The 25,665-nt window shown below is 42.9% G+C and overlaps 1 protein-coding gene across 2 annotated transcripts; it reads right to left on the reverse strand.

Moving 5' to 3' along the window:
• Positions 1-5,611: 5,611 nt before the first annotated feature.
• On the reverse strand, positions 5,612-24,641 carry MYD88 (MYD88 innate immune signal transduction adaptor). Of its 2 annotated transcripts, none has more exons than XM_073677758.1 (6): positions 24,542-24,641; positions 21,387-21,812; positions 11,577-11,657; positions 9,763-9,943; positions 9,546-9,637; positions 5,612-7,726 (listed from the first exon to the last, which is right to left on the reverse strand). In XM_073677758.1, the coding sequence occupies exons 2-6, from the start codon at positions 21,715-21,717 to the stop codon at positions 7,575-7,577; spliced, it is 837 nt and encodes a 278-aa protein (XP_073533859.1). In that variant the 5' UTR covers positions 21,718-21,812; positions 24,542-24,641; the 3' UTR covers positions 5,612-7,574. The 2 variants fall into 2 exon arrangements, with proteins under 2 accessions (XP_073533859.1, XP_073533860.1); XM_073677759.1 differs by having other exon boundaries at positions 24,512-24,617.
• Between the last annotated feature and the right edge of the window lie 1,024 nt (positions 24,642-25,665).

The following is a 25,665-nucleotide window of genomic DNA, read 5'->3' on the forward strand; positions in this document are numbered from 1 at the left end:
GTATGATGTCTGTGTGATGGCGTGCCTGATGTGTGTGCATATGATGTCTGTGTGATGGCGTACCTGGTGTGTGTGCATGATGTCTGTGTGATGGCGTACCTGGTGTGTGTGTATGATGTCTGTGTGATGGCGTACCTGGTGTGTGTGTATGATGTCTGTGTGATGGCGTACCTGGTGTGTGTATGATGTCTGTGTGATGGCGTACCTGGTCTGTGTGTATGATGTCTGTGTGATGGCGTACCTGGTGTGTGTATGATGTCTGTGTGATGGCGTACCTGGTCTGTGTGTATGATGTCTGTGTGATGGCGTACCTGATGTGTGTGCGCATGATGTCTGTGTGATGGCGTACCTGGTGTGTGTGTATGATGTCTGTGTGATGGCGTACCTGATGTGTGTGCACATGATGTCTGTGTGATGGCGTGCCTGATGTGTGTATGATGTCTGTGTGATGGCGTTCCTGGTGTGTGTATGATGTCTGTGTGATGGCGTACCTGGTCTGTGTGCATGATGTCTGTGTGATGGCGTACCTGGTGTGTGTGCATGATGTCTGTGTGATGGCGTACCTGGTGTGTGTGCATGATGTCTGTGTGATGGCGTACCTGGTGTGTGTGTATGATGTCTGTGTGATGTATAACATAGCGCTATATGAAATAGAGCAGGGGTGGGAAGTTAATTTTCCCAAGGGGCCACACGAGAGACCGTGACTGTTGTGGAGGCAGAACTAATAGGTTTAAATTAATTCTGCTCAATATTAATATTAACATATTTATTATAATTTTTTTGTATATTTATATTATCACTTAATATTGAGCAGACTTAAGTATGCTGACATGCCCCTATATACAGTATGATCCCCCACACAACCCCGTACATACACTGTGTTCCAAATTATTATGCAAATAATATTTTCTCAGATTTTCCCAAATTACCTATATGAATTGCAGTCATTGTAATTTTCCAGTCAAATAACTATTAGAGTACAATTGAAAGGTTTTTGTACAAACTGCCTATGATAACAGTATATTTTTAAAAAAATAAAAAACTCAAAATGCATGTTCCAAATTATTATGCACAGCAGAGTTTTCAACCTTTTCATTTTAATAAAGAAAAAAAAATGGTCATTTTTGAAATTCTAAGCATTAGCAGGTTATTACAAACTGAAATCAAACAGTTTTCAACTCAAAACTTTATTCTAGGTGATGTTACTTTTGCACATAGGACCCCTTGTTCGAAAGGAGCTTCTGAACTCTCTCGTCCATTGAATTTGTCAGGTTTTGGATGGTTTCTGCTTTGTTTTGCATGAGGACAGAATACCCTCCCAGAGCTGTTGCTTAGATGTGAACTGCCTCCCGCCATCATAGACACTCCTTTTGATGATGCTCCAGAGGTTCTGAATGGGGTAGAGGTCAGGGGAGCATGGGGGTCACACCATAAGTTTGTCCCCTTTTATGCCCATAGCAGCCAGAGATGCAGATGTGTTATGTGCAGCATGAGACGGGGCATTATCATGCATGAAATGATCTCGATGGTCCAGATGGATGGAGTGGAGGATGGCTGGTTGATGGACACCCCAAGCAAACATGGCTACGGCGCTAACAAGGAGGAGGTGGAGTAATGTTTTGGGCTGGAATCATGGGGAGAGAGATTGTCGGCCCTTTTAGGATCCCTGAAGGGGTAAAGATGAATTCCATAATGTATGTTGAGTTTCTCAAACAGCACTTCCTTCCATGGTTCAAGAAGAAGAACCGTGCATTCCGCAGCAAGATCATTTTCATGCATGATAATGCCCCGTCTCATGCTGCACATAACACATCTGCATCTCTGGCTGCTATGGGCATAAAAGGGGACAAACTTATGATGTGGCCCCCATGCTCCCCTGACCTCAACCCCATTGAGAACCTCTGGTGCATCATCAAAAGGAGTGTCTATGATGGCGGGAGGCAGTTCACATCTAAGTAACAGCTCTGGGAGGGTATTCTGTCCTCCTGCAAAACAATTGAAGCAGAAACCATCCAAAACCTGACAAATTCAATGGCCGAGAGAGTTCAGAAGCTCCTTTCGAACAAGGGGTCCTATGTGCAAATGTAACATCACCTAGAATAAAGTTTTGAGTTGAAAACTGTTTGATTTCAGTTTGTAATAACCTGCTAATGCTTAGAATTTCAAAAATGACCATTTTTTTGTTCTTTATTAAAATGAAAAGGTTGAAAACTCTGCTATGCATAATAATTTGGAACATGCATTTTGAGTGCAGTTTGAGTTTTTTATTTTTTAAAAAATATACTGTTATCATAGGCAGTTTGTACAAAAACCTTTCAATTGTACTCTAATAGTCATTTGACTGGAAAATTACAATGACTGCAATTCATATAGGTAATTTGGGAAAATCTGAGAACATATTATTTGCATAATAATTTGGAACACAGTGTAGAGTACTAACACACACCACCCCTACATACAGTATAAGCCACCACATAGCTACCCAGATACAATATGAACCCTCACATAGCCCCCTAGATACAGTATGATCCCCCAATATACAGTATGAGCCCCCACAAAATAGCCAGATGTCGTAAAATGAAGCTACATAAAGATGAGAAAGTTCTGGCGGCTCCGACTGTGAATGAGGGAACAAAAAAAGAATCCACAGGTCCCAACGAGAGATGAGCAGGACGCGCAGATGCCGCCGCGCTGCTCCGGAAGATAAGAGATTCCCGGCCTCCTGTCCAGCCGTCAGGTAGCACTGATCTTTACACTGGACCAGAGACCCGGGAATTCATCCACTCATCTCTAGTCCCAACTGTCCTGGATACAGCCGTTAGTCCCGGATTTGGGTCTGCACCCTGAAGTCTCGGGTATCTGCTGAATGTCCCTCATTACCAGCGCCCCTCTGACAACTCCTCCTGTCAGGGGAGAAAGATAATGGTAAATGGGTGTGGATTAGGGTGTGGCCAGGGGCGTGACTAAAATTTGCTGCGGCGTGCTATTCGTGCCGCTTGCTTTGTCCGTCTTTCTGTTCTTCAAAGGTTGGGAAGTACGCTTTAGCATAGCAGACACAGTGGGAAAAGGCAAGTGTAACTGTATTAACAGCTATACCTGACACCTCCTGCTGGTACATGGAGCCCCACACTGTGACCACAACTATAACAAACTGTTACTGTCCCTCTGTAGTGATTGTGTGTGGCAACTTCTCAGCACTGACCCTCTCAAGATGGCCGCCAAATCCAGCCGGGCGTGGTCCACGGAACACGACATCATGACGTCACCACGACGGCGCGAGTATTTCCCCTCTCACCTAGACAAGTGACTGGCGGATTTGATTTCCTGCCCAGGAGCATGTTTCCAGATCTGCTAATCTGTGGGTGAGGAGGACGGCGGACACGTAGTGCTGTCGCTTTGTTGTTCCGTAGCTCAGGCACAGGGAAGCCATGATTACTACTGGACATGATAGAGAGGCGCTGCGCTGATACAGTACGGCTGTATAATGCACAGCGTGGGGGACGGTTGCCCTCTAGTGGCTGTTTATGTAAGTGCACGTACTTGGCTCTATAACATCGGATTGTGGAGGTCATGTTATATCCTGTGCTGCGGTCTCACGTGTTCACACATCTCTGGGGCGAGTGGTACATAGTCTGGCTTTCTTGATGCTTGAAGCTACAAGTCATTAAACTATCCCTCCAAAATAAGCCCTTTTCAGGACGGGGGGTGTTGAAGGCCATGAGTCAAGTTGGCAAAACAAAAAAATCCCTCAATTAGGTGCCAGCAGCAGCTCTATGTGACCAAGGGTCTTCAACAGTAATTTGTCCACATATTAGGTCCCATAGGTGGCCATCATATCCCTCCCCCGGGAGGCTACTGAGCCGAACTTAAAGGCATTGTCCACTACTGAGCAATCCCTTATTAATGGGCCAGAGGAGGAGAAAAGGCATTTGATTGTTCCTAAAAGTCACAAAACTGGGATGCAGGGAGAGCACGGACAAATCCCAGGCATCGATTTCTTTTCCACCTTCTAGGAGTTTCCCAGTGGAGAACAAGTCCTTTAAATAGGTTCCACTTCTGAAAAGAAAAACAAGAAAATGTAAAACTAAAGTAACCCTTTCCGTAGACGGCCACTTCTGTGGTCCTCCTAGCGCTTGTTTCCAAGAGGTCTGCACAAGACTTTTGCAACCAATCAGTGACCTTCCATACTGCCCTGGAATCACCTCTCGGCATGCGCCATGATGCCAGTAGTAGTCACCGCTGAGGACACTCTTGTTTTATGACACTTGCAGCTGGTTTATTTGTTAGAAGTTGGAGAATCCCTTTAAATCATCATAGGATTGTATGGTGATCAGTAAAAGGGGTCTGGGTGTTGCATCTGAGATACAGACCCTAATAAGCAGCCATATTACAGCAGGGGTGGATTAAGAGTAGCAAGGGCCCCGGGCAGTTTAGAAGGGGCGCGCGCCCCCCACGGCCGCGCACAGGGCCGTGTCTCCTAGCAGTGACGCGGCCGGGCCAGCACACAGGGAAGAACAGGTGCAGTGCTGGCCCGGCCGAAGAAGTAGCGGCCGTGCGCCGCTGCTAGGGGAGCGGTCCGGGAGCCCCCCGCCTCTGACTGCCGGTATGTGCTGCGGCGCCGCACATATTATAATGAGGGCAATCTGGCCATGCCCCGGGCGGTAGCCCAGATTGCCCTCATTATAATCCGCCTATGTATTACAGTCATCTTAACGTAGACACAAAAAAAGGATGGGAATGTGAATCAAGGCTCGAAGGCCAGAGCAATTGACTTGAGCAGCTTGTAGTGTGTGGTAGGGGCATAAAAGATCCATGACTTGCACATGGCCATACTTTCGGGCTGAATGCAATACTACAAAACATCAGATCAATGTTATTCTATGGGGCTGTGCACACATCAGATATTTTCCTTGGACCGCACCGCATGCCATTTTGATCACATATATGGATCATACTCAGCAATGCAATCAATGCGTGCGTGGAAAACATCGGACTGCACTCAGATGAAATCTGAGTGCAGATTTCCACATACTGATGGAGAATTTTTTTTCCATTCTATGTTCTCTTCATCCCAGAGAATTGGATCACACTATACTGATACGCTGATCAGTGTGATTTGCATAACTGACCAGATTCTCTCGAAAGAGAGAAAATACGCTCGTCTGCACCTGCCCTTAGGATGGGTCATCAATATCAGATGTATATTGGTCCGGCATCCCCTACCAGTCAGGCTGTTGGTATGCTGATCACTGTTATAATGCTTGTATCAGGCCCCAGTCAGCGCTAACAACAGCTAATTTATGAGTTTGGCAGGTGTGATACATCCCCCAAAGTAATATTGATGACCTATACTAGTGCTAGGCCATCAATAGTTAATGCCCAGACAACCCCTTTAATACAGTGATGCCAAGAGTCTAGATTCATTGAAATAAAAAAAAATAAATTTGAAGTCCAAGGGTGGAATACAGCACTGGGGTCAATGAGTCATAATTTTACCTGGATTGCTCCTTTTATGCCAGAAGTCAGGTGTCCCTGGTGAAGGATGACACTTTTGTCAGAGCCAGCAGCAAACTTATTATATAAATAAAAGAAAATCAGGAGTCTATTGGTGTCAGGATGCCTTCTGAACTATTTTATTTTATAAAACATACAAATATATTTATACAGAAGACAGGTTAAAATAAAGTGGCATGAGAAGATCCGTGAGCACAGCATGGGCAATCCTAGGAAAGATCCATCAGCTGCCGCTTTCCCTAGTTTTTAAGATGATACCGTACCAGCCAGAAGTGAGTTGGTCGTGTGTGTAATAAGAGCAATTAATATCTCGTACCTGGTAACATCTGTCAATGATCACCCGTCATCTGCAGTCCATGCGGTGTGGTAGGTGACGCTATTGTGTTGCAGAGAATCTAATTGTTAAAGTAGCACTCTAGCGATTTTATTTTTGCACATATAATGCTCTCAACAGCAGATATTCTAGCATTGTAATTTATTACATCACCGTTCAGTTGCATAATAGTTTGAACCTGTATCACGTGATCCCAGGTGACATCATAACCAAGAAATCCCTCCTGACATCTCTCAGACCCCTCCCCACGCAGCTCCATACCCCTTGTCCCTCTGGCTTCTCAATCCCCAGAAGTCACACTGTGTACACGATCTGTTCATGCTGTGGGTAAAATCTCCAGTTTATCCTAAGGTGCAGCTACACACTGCTCTCCTTTGCTTCTTGCTTTCAAGAGCTGACAAGGGGGAACCCATGACAAGCAGGAGGCAGGGAAAACAGGCTGAAGCTGCCTTATATAGAATACATCTAAGCTATGCAGTGTGAGTCAGGGTGACAGATCTCTAGCTCACTGATCATATCAAAGCTGCCCTTAGGTAATGCTCAGAGGAGAGCAATGTAATGAGACTCTATACCCCCTAAAAACATAGATGCATCAAGGGAAATATAATCTGCATTTGGCAGAACCATACCAAAAGAGAGGAAGGATAGACAATATGGTAGACAACTCGAGAGCAGTACATCTGTTAAAACAGGAATACACAAGGTTTGCATATTCTTTAATGATACTCAATACTGCACTTAAAAAGGCAAAAAAACCTGTTGGGAGTATTTCTTTAATTTTTGTTGGTCCAATTCTATTATAATGGCATCTACTAAAATTCACACATCCAACCATGACAGTCTGACTATAGACTGTGGTGTCCGGACTGGCTGCGGATCTCCTGACCTGAACTCGACGGCCTCAAAGTCAGGAGACCTAAAACCAGTCCAGACACTGCAGTCCATTGTCGGATGTGAGAAGCTCATGCATATGACGACCGTATTTTCGGTCTGCGCGATATCCGTTAAAAAAACAAAAAACGGATATACCAAGGAGACTGAACGTTAATTGGCATCTCAGGGCTGTCATTACCATTGACATAAGCAGAACTGATAAATAAAAGGCGGTAGCACTAGATGGAGAATAATGCAGGGGGATCAGTGCACTCGCACTGGAATCAGCAGCTTTCAGGATGAAGATGGTACAAGTTGCTGAGCCCAGTGATTGGCTGCAGTGGTGCAGTTATGATGTCAGCACTGGACCAGGGGAGGGCGACTACCAGCTCAGCTTCTTTTCAGCCTATGCAAGATAAGAACATGAAACCAGAAAACCCCTTATTCTATTACATTTTCCACCACCTGGTAACAGTGATAATGATCCGAGGAGAGAATTACAAAGAATACATTCAGAAATAAGAGATCATGTGTAGGATTTAGGAACTAGAAGTGCATTTCCACCACCCCAGGTCAGCGAATATTAATGCAGTAATGGTTTTGCCCTTTTTCTGTAGAGGATAGCTCTAAATCTTCATGACACGTTTTCGGGTTACTAGTGGTCATTTCTGAGCTCTGGGGCTCCCCCTTTGTTACAGATCTGGGAGCACTTTCTTTCTTCTGTTATTTTACGATTTCCACTTTCTATCCTGATATAGGTCGGGCCTTTGAAATGCACTGAAGATTTGGCTTGTACATAATATAGCTGGCTGTACCCCAAAACCAGAAGTATGTGAGCAGCAGTAAGAGCCACTCATCTCATAAGGGCCTTGGCGAGTCTGTCCCAGAACCAGGCCTGGATGTGGGGGTTTGTGTAGTCGCACACGGTAATGAAACGAAGGATATTGGGAAACGGTCTCTTCATGGGTTTATACTTCACGGGGATCAATCTTCTCTCACGAGCACCTGCAGATGGGAGAAATATGTAAAAATGGCAACAGGAGACCTCGTATATACAGCGAGGAATAAGACATCTTACCTTTACTCTGCAAGAGCTGCCCCATGCATCCCCAACATGTCATGTAAAAGCTTCCAATATTTGGAAGATGTGATTAAGACATAAATAAAAAAAAAAGACTAAAAGAAGAAACCATACATAGTTTCAAGCTGGTTTCACAAGCACCGATTTTAGGACAGAAACCCACTTTTTTTTTTTTTAAGCAAACACTTTTAGGTTCTGTGCAAACAATGTCTTTATCAGGCAGATTACACCCTGACCCCACCTGAAAAAGCGCTAAAAAAACAGTAAAAAATAATGAGCATATGCACTATAATATCATATCTACGTGCTGTGCACATGACACATTTTTTGTCTCTTCTTTTAAGTGCCTCAAGCTTCAATAGCCGTGAAGCTAAGCGACTGGTCCATTCTTCTGGTGGCTTCTGCTTGGAAGCTGCCACTATATTATATGTAACATTTGAAAAAGAAAAACACGGCAAAAGACGTCAGAAAAGACAAATCAGGTACGGGTGCTGTCACACAGCGTTCTGTGTCCCCGTTGGAGCATACATCCTAAAATTCCGCAAAACGGGGTCTGGACGTATGTGCTGACAGGGCCATAGACCGCAATGGCGACGGGCAGAGCGAACGTGCGTTCCCCACTGTGCACTTTTTTCAGGAGTAGGCTGCTGCGTCTGAGTGTCCGCCTCGTGTGGGCGTACACTCCCAAAAAAAAGTGCTCAGCAGAGCGTACGTTTGCTCTGCCCGTCACCATTGCGGTCTATGGCCCAGTCAGAGCATACGTCCAGATCCCGTTTTGCGGGGAATTTTAAGACTTATGCCCCAACGGGGACACAGAACACTATGTGAAAGCACCCTTAGGCTTTAAAACTGAAGTTTTCCCTTGAAGGGAACCTGTCAGCTGATTCATGCTGCTCAAACCGTAGACTGCATGAATTACAGCTTGGCTAAACGTTTGCAGCCAGCTATTGTTTCAGACAAAAAAAAAATCAGAAGATCCAACCACGGCCCAGAGACAAGACTAGTCCAGCACCACCCTTGCCAGCTGTTCCCAGCACTGTTTCATGTGACTGACAGGTCTCGCTATAGGAGAAACCTATCAATCACCTTTATTAGTGCTGGGATAAGCCGGTGGCGCTGGACTATTCTGCCCTTCAGCTATCTTATCCGGAAAGATTTCCAAACTACATTACTACAAAAATATAAAAAAAAGTGTCTGTAATCATGCAGCCAGGCTCTCATTCATGCTGCTCATGATTTGGGAGCATGAATCAGCTGACTGGTTCCCTTTAAGGGAAAACTTCAGTTTTGAAGTGTAAGGGTAAGTGTGCATGGTGTTTTTAGATGTCGGGGTACCCACAGTTTTTGCTTCAGAAAAACATGAATCAGCTACGAGGATCCCTCTATCCCTTATGAATCAGGCGCTTGCTCAGTTACTGCAACAGTGTAAGTTTGAGCTTTTCAGGAAAAACATACTTTGGAAATCGACTATGCCTCTCAGGTGACTAGCCCATGTCAGTCTAGGAGAGAAGTGCAGGTAGAAGCCCTCAGACACTGGTCTCTTAAGACTTGACATTGGACATGCATAGTCCCTGGCCGGTTTCCTAAATGTGTTTTCTTTGAAATGCTTCTTAATTCAACCTCCACGGCTGCAACAACGCAGCCCGAAACATGTCAGCATGAATCTCCTGTCAGATTGCCTTTAAATCATTACTAGTACTACCATGGATATTGCCGTTAGTTATTCACAGCAGCAAAACGTACCTGGCCCAAGGCTAAGTGCAAATTTGGTCTGAAAGTCACATTCACTGCTGTCCAGGTAATCGTCAGATATGATTACCACCATCTTCCTACACCTGTAAAATAAACATCATTCTGATGAGAATGTCTGCACTTCCCCATGAATGGATGTGTAATCTAGAATGTGACGTCAGCAGCCGTTTGTGTCCCCGGCTCGATCCTAGATGAGCACTGACATTACCTCTTCTCTATGAGCTCGCTAGTTATGGTCCACAAGCAGGTTCCCGGGAGCACGTCCCTATCAAACACGCACAGCTTCAGTCTGTGCTCCGTCTGCTCCAAGCGGCTGATCATCTCCTGCACAAACTCTATGTCCTTGCTGCAGTAGCAGATGAACGCGTCAAAAGATTCAGGTACGTGTCCTGCAAAATAGGAAAGTTGTACTTATATTTAATATAGTAACATTATAATATATACAAAATATCTCAATGTGGCAGTACCAATGTGTTTTTTTAAATCAAATAATTTTTATTTAAACATTTTCAACATGAACAGGTAAGTTGACAATCACATCCTTTCAAATTCCCCCCCAACTCCCACCCCTTCCCGCCAGCTCTTTCGACCTTAAAGGGGAGAAACAGTTTTTAGACATTGCCAATTTCTTCATATTGTAAAACTTGTTTCTCATGCAATAAAAGGATTTATTTTATTACGCATCAGATGTGTTGGTCACCTTCTATCTCTCCCTTATTTATTAACATGCACAGTTCATTTAGCTACTTGTTATCAATCTGCTAATTATCAATTAGCTGGAGTCATTACATTTATATTACAATCAAAACTGATTTATCTAATCAATGCAGTCGCTAGCATTCTTGACCACGTTAATGTCATAGGGGCCGGGCCCGGAGAATCCAACCAAGGTGCCCACAATTTTTCAAATTTAAGAGGGTTCCCCCTTCTCTGGTACACATATCTCTCTAATCTAAGTATATTGTTCATTTTAGGGATATATTCTTTTATGTTTGGAGGTTCATTGTCTTTCCAGTCCCCGTGGCTCATGCAACATGTAATGGATGACAGGTCACTGTTTAATAAGACATTACACAACTTTACTATATAATGTCTTTTCAATACTCCCCATTCTTAAAGAAGCATACCCATAAAGTTTTATTTTCACTAAATTTGTGTATGTGGTGTAGTGTGTGCACATTAATACACTCCTACACGCCTTCTCCAGGATCCAGCCCCATTCTGCTCCTCTTCTCAGTAACGTCTCCATAGGCTATTCAATTGAATAGGAGGCGGATGTGCAGTACACCACGGCAGCCACTACCACTTGACGGCGGAGCCCCGCAGGTGAGCCCTTCCAGCTGGTGGCCGCCAGCACCGATAACAGCTGATCGGCGGGGGTGCCACGTGTGGGACCCCGGTCGATCATACATTGATGCCCAATCCTGCGGATAAGGCATCAATGTAAAAGTAGTGGACAACTTCTTTACAGTATACTTTGTTTCATTCATCCAGGCTGCCATTCATGTTGCCCGCTGTCTGGGCAGCATGAATAGTCTATCAGGTTCCCTTTAAGTTAAAGACACTGGCTACTTTTTTTCTTTACAAATGTGCTGAGGACATGATTTTGTGACACTTAGTAATATATAAGTATTACAGGCTCTGCTCTGGCACTTGTTAATGAAGCCTTTTTGAAAGATTGCACAGCTCTGCTGTTCGCAAAATGGTGACTGATGGAAGAGCGTGTGGCCAGATCCGTCCATCAGCCTCCTGCAAACTGAGAAAGTGCACATCAAAAAGCCAAATTTTCAAGTGGAGGAAGGTGATGGAGGAGCATGTGACCAGGTCTGTCCATCAGCAGGCATTATGAGAACAGCAGAGCTGTGCTGTCTTTCTGAAATGTTTCAATGAAGAGTACAGGAGGAGAACCTGTAATACTTATTAATATACAAGTGCCAAATTATATTAATAGGCTGAAATATGTTTCATAAATGATGTTAAATCCCTTTAAAGCAGTCACACACGTGCGACATCCGCACTTACCCCCGCTGCTGCCCACTGTATTATCTTGTACAGGTGATTGCAGTCCACTCCACTTCTTCAAATATTTTTTACAGTCCGATTCTAAAGGAGAAATAATATATTCAGCAGTTATTAATGGGAAGTAAACGCAAAAGATGATTCAGGTAATAATACATGACCCAAAAATCACAATAAGGCTATGTTCACACTATCAGTCCAAACCAGGAGAAGTGGTGACGTGTCTCTATTATACTTTTCCTCTGATTGGTCCACTCCTGGTTTTGTTTTTTCCCGACTGAATTGGAAAACTGAAGCATTTTTTAAATCTGCTGTATGTCAGTTCTTTCAGCTTTTTTGCAGCATTTTTCATCCATACAATGAAAGGAGAAGGTGCAAAAGCGCAGCAAAAAATGCAACAATGTTTTTGGTGAAAAAAAACAAAACTTTATTAAACATGTATTGTAAACAAATGAGACACAAAAACTGTTTGTTTTCGAGTATTTTATAAGCATCTTCTTTACTGCCAAGAGAGCAGGTTTTGCCTGCAGAAAAAAGCGCTACAAAAATGCAATGTATGAACATAGCCTAAGTCCTCCCTCCCTGCCAGCATAGCTGTGCTGTGCCTCCAGTACTGACCTACAGTGTATTCGACCTTTACAATACACTCTATGGTCATGTACACAACTCTGCCAGACCGATTAAGTTTTCTGCCATCTACCGTATATCAATTTAGCTGCATGAGTGTTTTTACATAATTGATCTGTTGGTTTCAGCAGAGATGAACAATTCTGTAATATGCTTTGCCAGCAGAACAAAGCTTGAAATAACTAAGCATAGCAGAGCTGAGACAGGCAGGGTTGAGCTGTGTTTGCTGCCAGCTGCTGAAAGATAAGCGTTGTTCAACCGCAAATGCTGCTCATATGCAGATGCATATAGCAGAAGATTATTTGCCATATGCATCAGAAGTTATTTATAGGACCATACTATGCACAGAAGCAGAGAGTATGGTAAAGGAGGAATATATTCTATGATGGCAGTAATCCAGCCGAGAGCCACTGCTCTGCACATGATCGACCAGGAGCACTGGAACTAGAAAAGGATGGTTCCTATGGAAACTGTTAGGGAAATAAAGTCACCTAGAAGGGTAGTTTTAGGGGGTGATAGGTGCAAAGCAGGGCAGATTTAACAATAAATTATATTGGCACAAATTACTATAGCTGTACATTATAAGACCACATTGTGATTTTGGGAATAACCCTTTAAGATTGCGGCTATAAGGCGACATGTCACGCGACAGCGGTTCTCTAACAAGCTGCACGGACCAAAATAATTGTGCAACTTGTCTACGACCTGCTGTTAGGCGACTATTTTGGCGCTCTGATTATGCTGTACATTAAACAGTCACGCAGCAGATACGTCACATGTGATGTATTTAACCCTTTCGCGCCAGAGCCTGTTTTCGCCTTCGTGACCCGGCCAATTTTTTCAATTCTGACCACAATCACTTTATGAGGTAATAACTCTGGAACGCTTCAATGGATCCCCCTGATTCTGAGACTGTTTTTTTCGTGACATCTTGTACTTCATGATAGTGGTAACATTTCTTCCATATGACTTGCAGTACTTTGTGAAAAAAATTGGAAATTTGTCGAAAATTTCGCAATTTTCAAACTTTGAATTTTTATGCCCTTAAATCAGAGAGATATTTCACACAAAATAGTTAATAAATAACATTTCCCACATGTCTACTTTACATCAGCACAATGTTGGAAACATTTTTTTTTGTTAGGAAGCTATAGGGGTTAAAAGTTGACAATTGATTTCTCATTTTTCCAACAAAATCTACAAAACCATTTTTTTTTTTTTTTTTTTTTTTTTTTTTTTTTTTTTTTTTTTTTTTTAGGGACCACATCTTATTTGAAGTGACCTTGAGGGGCCTGTATGGCATAAAATACCCAAAAGTGTCACCATTCTAAAAACTGCACCCCACAAGGTGCTTAAAACCACATTCAAGAAGTTTATTATTAACCCTTTAGGTGCTTCACATGCATTTTTGGAATGTGGAAGAAAACAATGAACATTTAACTTTTTTTCACAAAAAAGTTACTTTAGACCCAAATTTTTTTATTTTTGCAAGGGTAACAGGAAAAAATGGACTACAAAATTTGTTGTGCGTTTTCTCCTGAGCACGCCGATACCCCATATGTGGGAGTAAACCACTGTTGGGGCGCACGGCAGGGTTCGGAAAGGAAGGAGCGCCATCTGACTTTTTGAATGTAAAATTTGCTTGAATAATTAGTTGATGCCATGCCCTGATGTGCTTAAACAGTTGAAACCCCCCAAAAGTGACCCCATTTTGGAAACTAGACCCCTCAAGGAACTTATCTAGATGTGCGGTGAGCACCTTAAACCCCCAGGTGCTTCACACAAGTTTATAACGTAGAGCCGTGAAAATAAAAAAAAAAAAAAAACTTTTTCCACAAAAAAGATCTTTGAGCCCCAATTTTTTTTTTATTTTCACAAGGGTAAGAGGAGAAAATGGACCCCAAAAGCTGTTGTGCAATTTCTCCTGAGTACGTGAATAAGTGAAGGAGCGCCATATTACACTGCAGATTTTACTGTTGTGGTTTGAATGAGACATGGACCCACTGGGAGAGCCCCTGCAGTCCCAGAACAGCAGAAACCCCTCCATAAGTGACCCCATTTTACAAACTACACTTCTCAATGAATTCATCTAGGGGTGCAGTGATCATATTGACACCACATGTGATTCACAGAAATTTATACCATTGAGAAGTGAAGAAAAAATAATTATATTTTCACCACAAAAAAATTGTTTTAGCCTCAGATTTTACATTTTCACACAGGGCAATGGGTAAAAATGGTGCCGAAATGTGTCACACAATTGCTTCGTGGCAACACCCCAAATGTGGCTGTACAGTACCGCTTAGCCATACGATGAGACCCGGGAGGGACGGAGCATTATTTGACTCTTGGAGAACTAATTATTGTAGAATAGTTTGCGGACTCCATATACACAGCCCCCAAGTGCTAGAAGAGCAGAATCCCCCCTCAAGTGACAACATTTTGGAAATTATACCCCCTTTGGGAATTTACCTACAGGTGTAGTAACAATTTGGACTTCATTTGTGTTTTCCAGAAACAAGCAGCAGTGGATGTTGCTGAGTGAAAATTTCAAACTGCCGTTGAAGTGACCAGTACGTTGTAGAGACCAGTACGTTATGCCCAGCTCTTGCTTCTGGAGACATGCACCTGTAAATTAGACGGGCTCTCATCGCTACAGGAATGCCAAACATGTGGACCCTAAATGTAGTTTAGGCACATTGTGGGGCTCAAAAGGGAGGGGGGCATTTGGATTTGGGAGCACAGAATTTTCTGAATTTCTTTTGGGGGGCAAGGGCCATTTCGCTTTTCCAGAGCCTTTGTGCTACCAGTAAGGTGGAAGCCCCTTATAATTTTCATTAACAGATGACGGACCTGAGTGGGGACTTGCTTTTTCTGAGAACATTTTATATAACATTTATCCGGCGCTCGAGGCTGAGCACCGATATCGGGGTTTCCATCTAAATCTCCAAGTGATGTATTTCAGATGAAACCCCCGAGGGATCCATTTACTGTAATGAGGCAGCAGAGTTACTCTGGACTCAGTCGGGCCGCTGTTTAGCGGTGTCCTTTTTTTCAGAAGTGCACAAAACTGGCCAAGCGTACTTATGCACGCCTTAAAAAACTGACACCATGGGATCACAGGTTCTACGGCGTCCACAGTGCCTCCTTCTGCCTCATTACAGGGAATTTTCCGCCGGGGGTTCCGTCTGAATCACGTATTTCAGAAATTTACACGGAAACCCCGATGTAAGCACTCAGCGCAGGATAAATGTGAGCCGCGGCTTACTGCGTTGTTTTGGGAAGCAGAATGAACAAATTAGCAGAAGGTGAAGAATTGGTTTTATTTATTTTTTAAGCTGTTTCTCGTGCGGTATAATTGATTAGACGACTTTATTCTTCAGGTCGTTGCGATTACAGCGATACCAGATTCATTCATTTTATGACTGACAGCTGTCACACACTAAAAGACACTTTTTTTTTTTGCAAAATCTAGTTTTTGCATTGCCATACTTAGACAGCTATAATTTTTCCATATTTCTGCCAACAGTAATGTGACTACTTGTTTTTTGCAGGATGAGTTGACGTTTTTATTGGTACCATTTTCGGGCATGTGACATTTTTTGATTGCTTTCTATTCTGTTTTTTTGGGAGGCAGAATAAACAAAAAACAGCAATTCAGGATTTGTTTTTTGAGGTTTTTTTTAATGCCGTTCCGAATGTGGTAAAAATTAATAAGGCAGCATTATTCTTCGGGTCAGTATGTTTACAGCGATATTACACTTATATAGTTTTTTTATGTTTTGGCGCTTTTACACAATAAAAACTAATTTTATAGAAAAAAAGAATTGTTTTTGCATCGCTTTGTTCTGAGAGCTATAACTTTTTTATTTTTCGGCTGATGGAGTTGCATGGCAGCTTTTTTTTTGCGAGACAAGATGACGTTTTCAGCGGTACCATTTTTATTTACATTTGGCTTTTTGATCGCATTTTATTCCCATTTTTTGTTTGAAAATATGATGAAAAGGCATAGTTTTTTGCTTCGTTTTTTTTTTTATGGTGTGCACAGAAGGGGTTAATTAGTGTGACAGTTTTATACAATCAGGTCCCGATGATGTCCTCCGTCAGAGCTACTGCTCGGCACCGTACCCGCAGCGCTTGCAGGACCCTCAGGGCGCCGACGTTTATGTACAGTGGACGGTCGGGAAGCAGTTAAAGCTTGGGCAAATGTGTCACGTATGACTTAAGAACAGTGACAGAAAATACAACATATTTGGAAACATGTACGACTCTGTGTCGTAGTGTTACAGACAAAGGAAACAGTCAGTGCATATATAAGGTAGGGATCATCAATAAAACCTGATTCTATTAATGTAAATAGTCAGAATGATTAAAAACAAGACAATATCTTGATCCCCGGATTCCCTAGTGACATTTACATCCACTTATCCTTGCACTAACCCCCTTTTTCTCATCCACCCTTTCTTCCTCCTAATGTAGGTTTACATGAAGTGTAATTGTTGTGGACTTGGAGTGAACCATCAGGTCTACTGGTTTTGCGTAACCCCTTTACCCCCGAGGGTGGTTTGCACGTTAATGACCAGGCCAATTTTTACAATTCTGACCACTGTCACTTTATGAGGTAATTACTCTGGAACGCTTCAACGGATCCCCCTGATTCGGAGATTGTTTTTTCGTGACATATTGTACTTCATGATTGTGGTAAAATTTCTTCGATATCACTTGCGTTTATTTGTGAAAATTGATTCGTAAAAATGAAAAAGTGGAAAAAAAACTTTTTTATTTTTACGGATTAATTTGTGAAGCACCTGGGGGTTCCAAGTGCTCACTATGCATCTAGATAGGTGCCTTGGGGGGGGCTAGTTTCCAAAATGGGGTCACTTGTGGGGGAGCTCCAATGTTTAGGCACACAGGGGCTCTCCAAACACAACATGGTGTCCGCTAACAATTTGAGCCGATTTTCCATTCAATTTGTTAGCGGACACCATGTCGCGTTTGGAGAGCCCCTGTGTGCCTAAACAGTGGAAACCCCCCACAAGTGACCCCATTTTGGAAACTAGACCCCTCAAGGATTTTATCAAGGGGTATAGTGAACATTTTGAACCCAGAGGTACGACACAGAATTTGATAACATTAGGTCATCATATTGAATAAGTTGTCATTAGTCTTGAGCTCAAGTGCTCGCTACTTGAGTTTGCATCGGGTACTCAGGTATGCACCATGTACTGCGTGTGCTCGAGTGACATGCTCGAGTCCCTGCCCCGCATGTTTCACGGTTATTAGACACCCCAAAAAAAACATGCGGGGATCGCTCGTGCATGGCAGGCAATCGCCGCAAAGTTTTTTTGGCCGCGAAGCATATGGGGCGGAGACTCGAGCATGTCACTCAAATACCCACAATACTCAATGCATACCAGTGCACCCGATGCAAACTCAAGTAGCGAGCACTTGCGCCCAACACTAGTCGCCATATCGTCATCTTTTTTTCTCACTTTTGAAAAAAATCCCAACCCCAGCCCTAACCCTAGCCCAACCCTAACCCGAGAGTTTATTTTTTACGCCGTTCCTCGTGCGGTATAAGTGATTAGACGACTTTATTCTTCGGGTCGGTGCAATTACAGCGATACCAGAATCATATGGAGTTTTTATGATTGACAGCTGTCACACACTAAAAGACGCATTTTTTGTAAAATCTAGTTTTTGCATCGCCATATTTTGAGAGCTATAATTTTTCCAGATTTTGGCCGACAGAGTCATGTGATGGCTTGTTTTTTGCGGGATGAGTTGACGTTTTTATTGGTGCCATTTTCAGGCACGTGACACTTTTTGATCGCTTTGTATTCTGATTTTTGGGAGGCAGAATAAACAAAAAACAACAATTCAGGAATTGTTTTTTTTTTTTTTTATATTCTACTCCGCGTGTGGTAAAATTGATAAGGCAGCTTTATTCTTTGGGTCAGTACGTTTACAGCGGTACCACATTTATATTGTTTTTCTATGTTTTGCACTTTTACATAATAAAAGCAATTTTATAGAAAAAATTATTTTTTTGCATCCCTTTATTCTGAGAGCTATAACTATTTTTCGGCTGATGGAGCTGTATGGCGGCTTGTGTTTTGTGGGACGAGATGACGTTTTCAGCGGTACCATTTTTATTTATATTCGTCTTTTTGATCGCGTGTTATTCCATTTTTTGATTGGCGTTATGGTGATAAAGCATTGTTTTTTTGCTTAGTTTTTTATTTTTATTTTTTACCGTGTTCACTGAAGGGGTTAACTAGTGGGACAGTTTTATAGGTCAGGTCGTTCCGGCGCGGCGATACCAAATATGTGTACTTTTATTGTTTTTTTTTTTCATAATAATATTTATTGATGGGTACATTATATTTTTATTTTTGGTGGATTCTTTTTTTATTTTTTTTATTTTTTTTTCACTTTCTGACAGTTTTTTTACTTTTTTACTTTGTCCCACTATGGGACTTTCACTTTTTTTACTCTGATCGCCTGCATGGCACAGGAATGGAGCACCATCCCTGTGCCATGCAAGCTGTCAGTGCTGGACAGGGAGAAGATAGTTTGGAAATGCTCTGCGCATGTCCAAAAAAATCTTCCTGCTGTCTTGTGACCCGGATGTTACATCGGGACGTCATGGCAACATCCTGGAAGCCGCGGCAGACAGCGCTGGAGGCCAGAAGAGGAGGTGAGTATACGATCACCTCCCCTTAGCCACCGCAATGCTGCGATCGACTTCGATCGCAGCATTGCGGGGGTTAATGTGCCGGGAACGGTGCTGGACCGCTCCCTGCACATAGCCCCAGGTGTCAGCTGTGACAATCAGCTGACACCCGGCGGCGATCGCGCCCGCATCGCTTGTGTGTGCGGGCGAAATCGCCAGGGCGTATTAATACGCATCTGGTCCATAAAGCCCAGGGCACAGGTACGTACTAATACGCCCTATGTCGTAAAGGGGTTTTCCCACTAATAAAGTTCATTTTATTCAATAGATCTTTGAAAAATAATAATTTCCACAATTGGATGTGTTTAAATAAAATGTTCCTGTTCTGAGATAATCTTATAAATGTGCCCCTGCTGTGTACTGTGTAATGGCTGTGTCTGACTGTACAGGAACATGGTCTGATCCTGGGCAGGGGAGGAAGCAAAAGAGTATACAGACATTACAGCTGGGGATCACAGCTGATAATTTTTGTGAGGTAAAACATTTCACTGCCTGTTTTTAAGCAATGTTTTTTACCTGAAAGAAATGGGCATTGTGCAATTGTGTCATCTTTCAGTATTATTATGAATATACTACTTGGTTTATCCTACCTTGATGTATTATACCATCTAGCACTACCTCTATGTCTGTAACTTATTAACCTTGTGAGTTTTATGTTTAATAAAACATTGTTATTTGTATGCAAAATTCTGCTGTGCTATACTCCTCTCTTCATGGTTCAGCTTGCATGTGGATAGCAGTCTGTTCAATTTTACAGGGTACTGTCCACTTCTTTTGATAACGGTTATTTATGGGAATATTCTTTTGTTATTCAGCCATTACACAGTACACAGCAGGGGCACATTTATAAGATTATCTCAGCACAGGAACATTTTTTTAACACATCCAATTGTGGAACTTATTATTATTCCAAAGATCTATTGATTAAAATTAACTTTGCTAGTCTGAAAACCCCTTTAATAATTTCAATTAAGTGTGTATTTCAGCTGTAATCCAGTTCATGTTTAATATCATTCCATATTGATATTTAAAGTTTTTCTTTCTGATTTATACTGATTTTCATTTTTGTTTTCTTGTCTTAAAAAACAAAACTTTAAACTGGGGAAAAAAAGACAACAAAGGGGCATCTGCAATAAGATGTGACCCCTGTGCCATGTCAAAATCTATATAATAATATAAAATACATTAAAAGGGAATCTGACATCTGCCCTAACAGCCCTTTTTGTTGCTTAGCAATTGCTATATAAATGTAAAATCAACTTCAAACCCTGCACTTGTGCTATGTAAATCAGTGAACAAGTCTTTGGAGGGTGGAGAGGGGCATTGATTATTTCCAGGTTTATATTTTTTTACATAATTTGTCCCCCCAAGAGATCAGAAAAGATCTCCAGGGAAATTTTTGTTTTCCTTTCTTAGGGTATGTGCACACGACATACTTTTAAAAGGTGTCTATGTCTTGAAATGCACCTGAACAAGCACTAAAAAACAAATGCCTAAAAAAAAATGAACATTTGCACAGCAATGTCAAAACAACTTGCTGTGTATGTTCTGCCCTTTGGAACTTGTTTTAACTACTTCAGGCTTCAAAAGTTGTTAAGTGGCCATTCTTCAAAAAAACAAAACAAAAACGGTTGTAAGCAAGGTGCAGAAACTATACAACAAACGTCTTAAGACACTTCAGAAAATGCACTGCATTTTCCTGATGCGTTTTCTGCTTGAAAAATCAGGTAAAAAATGCTGTGTGCACATACCCTTACTGTTCATTGTTACAGGGTGAAACAGGTCCCTGTGTGCCAGGCTTCACTGAGCAGATCTGGGTCTGCTAGGACCCATCAGCTGTGATATACCAGCAGAGACCCGTCAATTAAGTGATTGCCAGGTCCTATAAAAGCCTGAGCAATGCTGATGCTTCCATGCGCTGCATAGTGCTCGCTGAGCATTATGTAGCCGACAAAGGAGAAGACAGAAATGGTGATAAACCACTTCTGTCTTTTCCACAAAGTCCCCACACCGCAAGTTTATAATGCCATGGGGTTACAGCTCAGGACCAAAAACCGTAATTTTACCGCACTTGGTCATTATCTCGTTAAAAGAGAGCCTGTCAGCACAAAAGGACTGTGCAAACCAAGCACAGGCGCTCAAGTGCAGCCTTGCCATGGCCAAACAGTTCAGTGCACCTTCCCACCTAAATGTTTTCCATCTTTTTTTTCATCCTTGGTTGTCGGCTTTGGCTTTACCGTAGCCATAGGAGGGCAGAGAGATGGAAACAAAGTAAGTCTAAAGGATGCACTAGGAAGGTGAACTAATGGCACACAGAATACCTGTGCTTGCTTTGAACAGTCATTTTGTGCTGAGACACTCCTTTAAAATACAAAACTGAATGACATTCAACTAAAAGACAAAAAAAATAAAATAAATGACATTCAACTAAAAGACAATGAACAACTTACCGATTAATGGTACTAAGTCTGTAAGAATATCATGCCTCTCTATTTTTTTCAACAGTTCCAGCAGTCGCCCAACGCTCGGCTGTCCAGCACTCTCCTGTGAGCACTTTTTCTCCCATTCTTCCAGGACGGCTAGGGTCGGGTTGCGAGCATTTTCAAAATTCTTGATCTCTAAATAGGTAAAGTCCATTTCTTCTGCCAGAAGAATCCATCCTGCAGCCACCACAGTCTCTGGGTTCAGGTACAGAGACAGTTTGTGCCTGGTATTGAAATTTAATGCCACCAGGGGAACCGAGGAGAAGTCTACTTCACTTGAACTTGGCCTACAAGCCATGGTGATCACTGAGCTTTCACCTTAAATTGGACGAAATTTCAATCCCAACTCACACCACCCTTTTCTGAGTCGATCACATCTGGTCCAAGGTTTATCTGAAATGTGAAGGGAAATCTTTTAAATTGACGAAACATCATAACATAAATAAAATCAATTCTTTTTAGTTTTCTCTAATTCTACTTTAAGCACCTTAGTTTAAAGGGAATGTCTTTATCCATAAGCCCTGGTCATTTGGGACCGTTCTGGTTCTGTTCAATTGTTACATCCGGCCACTGCCGTAGCTAATAACACCTGATCCATGGGGCTCAGTAGTGAGGCCGTGCTGTGGAGTCGGAGTCAGGGAAATTGAGGAGTCTTAGTCAGAGGTTTAGCTTACTGACTCCACAGCCCTGGTCAGAGAAAGCTTTCTCACTAATGAAACTATAAAAATCCAAGGCATAAAAAACACTAGTAATGCGTACAAATCAGATGCAGTACAGGAGCCTTCGCCAAGTTATTAGAAGAAGTGGACCTGGTATTTTATTGACCTATCTATACATAAACATCATTTACCAGGTCCCAGGCACCGTCTGCACTGGCACAGATCTCCCCGTGGTTCCCTACTCCAGAGGAGGAACGCTGGAGACAATCAGCATTTCACAAATAAACCAGCTATCTCCAGTCCTGTACAGTCACCAGTACAGAAAACTGGGAAGTTGTGTAGGATTCACTCTTCTTCACTGTGAGGTCACTAAGTAATGACAGGATACACTGCGTTTCACAACACACTTTACACATCCGTTGTAACTTGACCTTGTGGGAGGATTTTACAATGTGTCTGGCATACGAGATTCGATCCACCCATGTTAATACGTGTGTGCGTAGTCATGCAGTCAGCAATTGGGTATGAATAAGCCTCTGTTCACATTACAGCAATACTGAAAACATCACGAGTATTCCTCAATGTATACCTACAACATATGCCATTGCAGTATATGGGTTGTAGTGAATACTCATGGTCATTAATAGCGGGCACACAGACCGCAGAGCGGCAGCAGGTGCCGCACTGCGGGTACAGTGTGCGCGCTATTAAGGTGAGTGAATGGTCACTGCTTCCCACGCACAGAGTCCCGGCGTGGGGAGCAGTGACTATTCCGGCACAGCATCTCACAGTGTGAGGGCGCATGGCAGTAACGCCATGCGCGGCTCACACAGTGAGATCCCTGTCAGCAGCAGAGCAGGACGCAGCACTGGAAGAGAGTGGGGGTGAGCATAATTATTTATTTTTTTGTGTGCAGCGTGATGGGGTATCAGTGGGTGCCAAGCATACCAGGATGAGGGGTGCCATACATACCAGGATGAGGGATGAAGGGTGCCATACATACCAGGATGAGGGATGAAGGGTGCCATACATGTTGAGCATCAGTATTCTGCTCCGCTTAGGAGGTCCACTTAGCTATACGCCCCCCTATGTACAAGTATTTAATACCTCTTGTCCCAGGAGAAGTTTCAGATTTGATTTGCACACGGTGAATGACTAAGCAGGTTGCGGCATGATGGGTGATGGAAGGAAGAAAGCCGAAGAGAAGAACTGAGAGGAGTAGCACGTCCCAATAGAGAAACCATTAAAAGAAAGTGATCATGATGTAGTCGCACACCAAACACCTGATTGTGTGCTGTAATCTGCTACTCCATTCCTGCCACTGAAACACAGTATACTGTACCCACTGCACCAGCCATATACTGTACCCACTGCACCAGCCTCCTACCACCTGACCACAGTGGATCACAATAATCAGTTTTTAAATTTACTGTGAATCTTTCAATACACTTTTTTTTATAATCTTTTCATTTTTAGAATAACATATGAGACGGATAGCAGCGGTTTAACAGGTAGGATGCCGCTGTCAACCACCGTCATTTAAATGGATCATTGCGATCCCATCGCTCACCCACCTGCACATCTCGATCATAGGGGGCCAATGGTTTGCCATGGCAGCCGGGACCTGTGAGGCTGGGCTCAAAGATCATCAATAATTTTGCTATAAACTGCAATGCTAAAATATTACAGTATATAGTACAAGTGCTCAAATCGCTTGAATCACCCTTTTTCCAGTTAAGAAATAATAATAAAAAAAAAAAATGGTATTGCAAAGGCCTCAAAAAGCTAAATTGACAGAAAAATAAAAGTTTGGGGTCTCAGAAAAAGGGCAAAATTAACTTTTTTTTAATTGAAAAAACACACAAAAAAATAAAAACTATTTTAAGTTTGGTATGGTCATTGTAGTGAGTGGGAGAATCATATTATCCGGCCATTTTCTCTCAATGAATGTCTTTATAACACCCAAGAGATGACAGTGGTTTTGCATTTTTTCAATATTTCACCCTAATGGGAATTTTTTAGGTGGACGGAAACATTAAAAAAAAAAAAAAAGTTTTAGCTGTTGAAAGGAGGGGAGGGAAAAATTAAAGCAAAAAAAGCTAAATTTGCCCTATCCTGAGAGCGTTAATAAAATTCTTGCTCCCCACAAATCACCATGTGCTGAACCCTCTTCATGTGGCTGCACAGAACATGGCAGCAAGCGGAGACCTCACCCACCAGGAGATGCCAACGAGTCTGTCACCAGCCCTGGGGGGCAACTGTGCCCCCTGCAGGGGAACATCACCCAAGAGGGCAGAAGGGACAGGAAACTAAGCACAGCCATGGTGCCGCATGTATAGGAAACATAGTGCTCCCAACACTGAGCTGGCATCACCCGGTCTATATGCCCAGCAGCCATATCCGCCGCACAGTGTGACCGGAGCCCTCGCTCACCCCTGTCCTCCCCGCGGTCCGCGCACTCACCCGTCCTGACAGCAGCCTCCCCGTCACTGGCTCACCGCCCACTACTGTTCGGTGTCAAAACTGAAACTGGCCTGACCCGGACTCTACCATTACCAGAAATAAAAGGGGGAGGACAAAGAGTATTGAAACCCAAAGAGGATTAAACTATTACATTAGTAAATCTCCGCTCTCCAGTGTAATTCCTGTATTATGCAGTGGACGCCGCAGGAGCCGAGTTACTTGTGATTCAGAGACAGTTCTGTGACTTTTGTGACTGGGTTATATAACACCCCCCTCCCTCAGCAACATGGACTATTCTCAATAGCAGGAAGTTTACTGAGAAAGTTTGTGGGAAATGATGCGCGGAGTCCGTGTTACCGCAGAGGGTGAGTGCTGCCCGGCAGGAGCACTGGGTGTAAGCACTGGGAGGCTCCCTGGATGGGGCCAGCATTTATTACAGAAGGATTTCTCTGGTGTTTCCTGTTACAGCGCTCCCCTCACCAGCAGGATTAGTTGGCACATTACAGTCGCCAGCAGAGAATAACCTTATAGGCTCATTTTCTGTTTCTTGCCCTTGCAGCTGAGGTAGTGTATATGCAGGTCAAACCAGAAATTTACATACGCTCAGTAAGGAGACGGGTTCTGTGTCCCAGAGATGAACGTGCTTTGGTCCGACATGTGCATATAAACCCAAGGACAAAAGCGATAGACCTTGTGAAGATGATGGCGGAAGCTGGTAAGATTGTGTCAATATCCACAGTGAAACAAGTACTGTATCAACATAGGCTGAAAGGCCACTCTGCCAGGAAGAAGCCATTACTCCAAAAGAAGCATAAAAAAAACCCTACAGCAAATACCTGTTAGCCATTATCCCTGTTATAGTGGAGCATCGACTGTAAATCACAGGTGGCTCCTGTACATCTACTGTGCGCCACCATAACTGGGATGTACAATTACAGTAGTCTACATTAAAAGGGGTTCTTTGGTTAAAAGAAGTTATCACCGATCCATGGGCTCCACAGGATAGATGATAACTTATTGATTGGTGGAATCCGACCATTGGAAACCACACCGATCAGTAGAATGGGGAAGTTTTATCCCTGACAGCGCACTTTCATCCCCGTTTTAAAATGCAGCGGCAGGTG

This window comes from Phyllobates terribilis, unplaced genomic scaffold (genome assembly GCF_046119375.1).
Source record: "Phyllobates terribilis strain yellow unplaced genomic scaffold, ASM4611937v1 Scaffold_4__5_contigs__length_816908805, whole genome shotgun sequence".
In the NCBI taxonomy this organism is placed as follows: domain Eukaryota; kingdom Metazoa; phylum Chordata; class Amphibia; order Anura; family Dendrobatidae; genus Phyllobates; species Phyllobates terribilis.

Bases quoted from the DNA above. Each gene is read 5' to 3' on its own strand.
- MYD88 (XM_073677758.1), bottom strand. From the start codon at position 21,717: ATGGCTTGTAGGCCAAGTTCAAGTGAAGTAGACTTCTCCTCGGTTCCC. The intron at 11,658-21,386 runs GTAAGTTGTTCA...TTTCTCCTTTAG, and splicing joins AGACTTAGTACCATTAATCG to AATCGGACTGTAAAAAATAT. The intron at 9,944-11,576 runs GTAAGTGCGGAT...CCTATTTTGCAG, and splicing joins TACAGTGGGCAGCAGCGGGG to GACACGTACCTGAATCTTTT.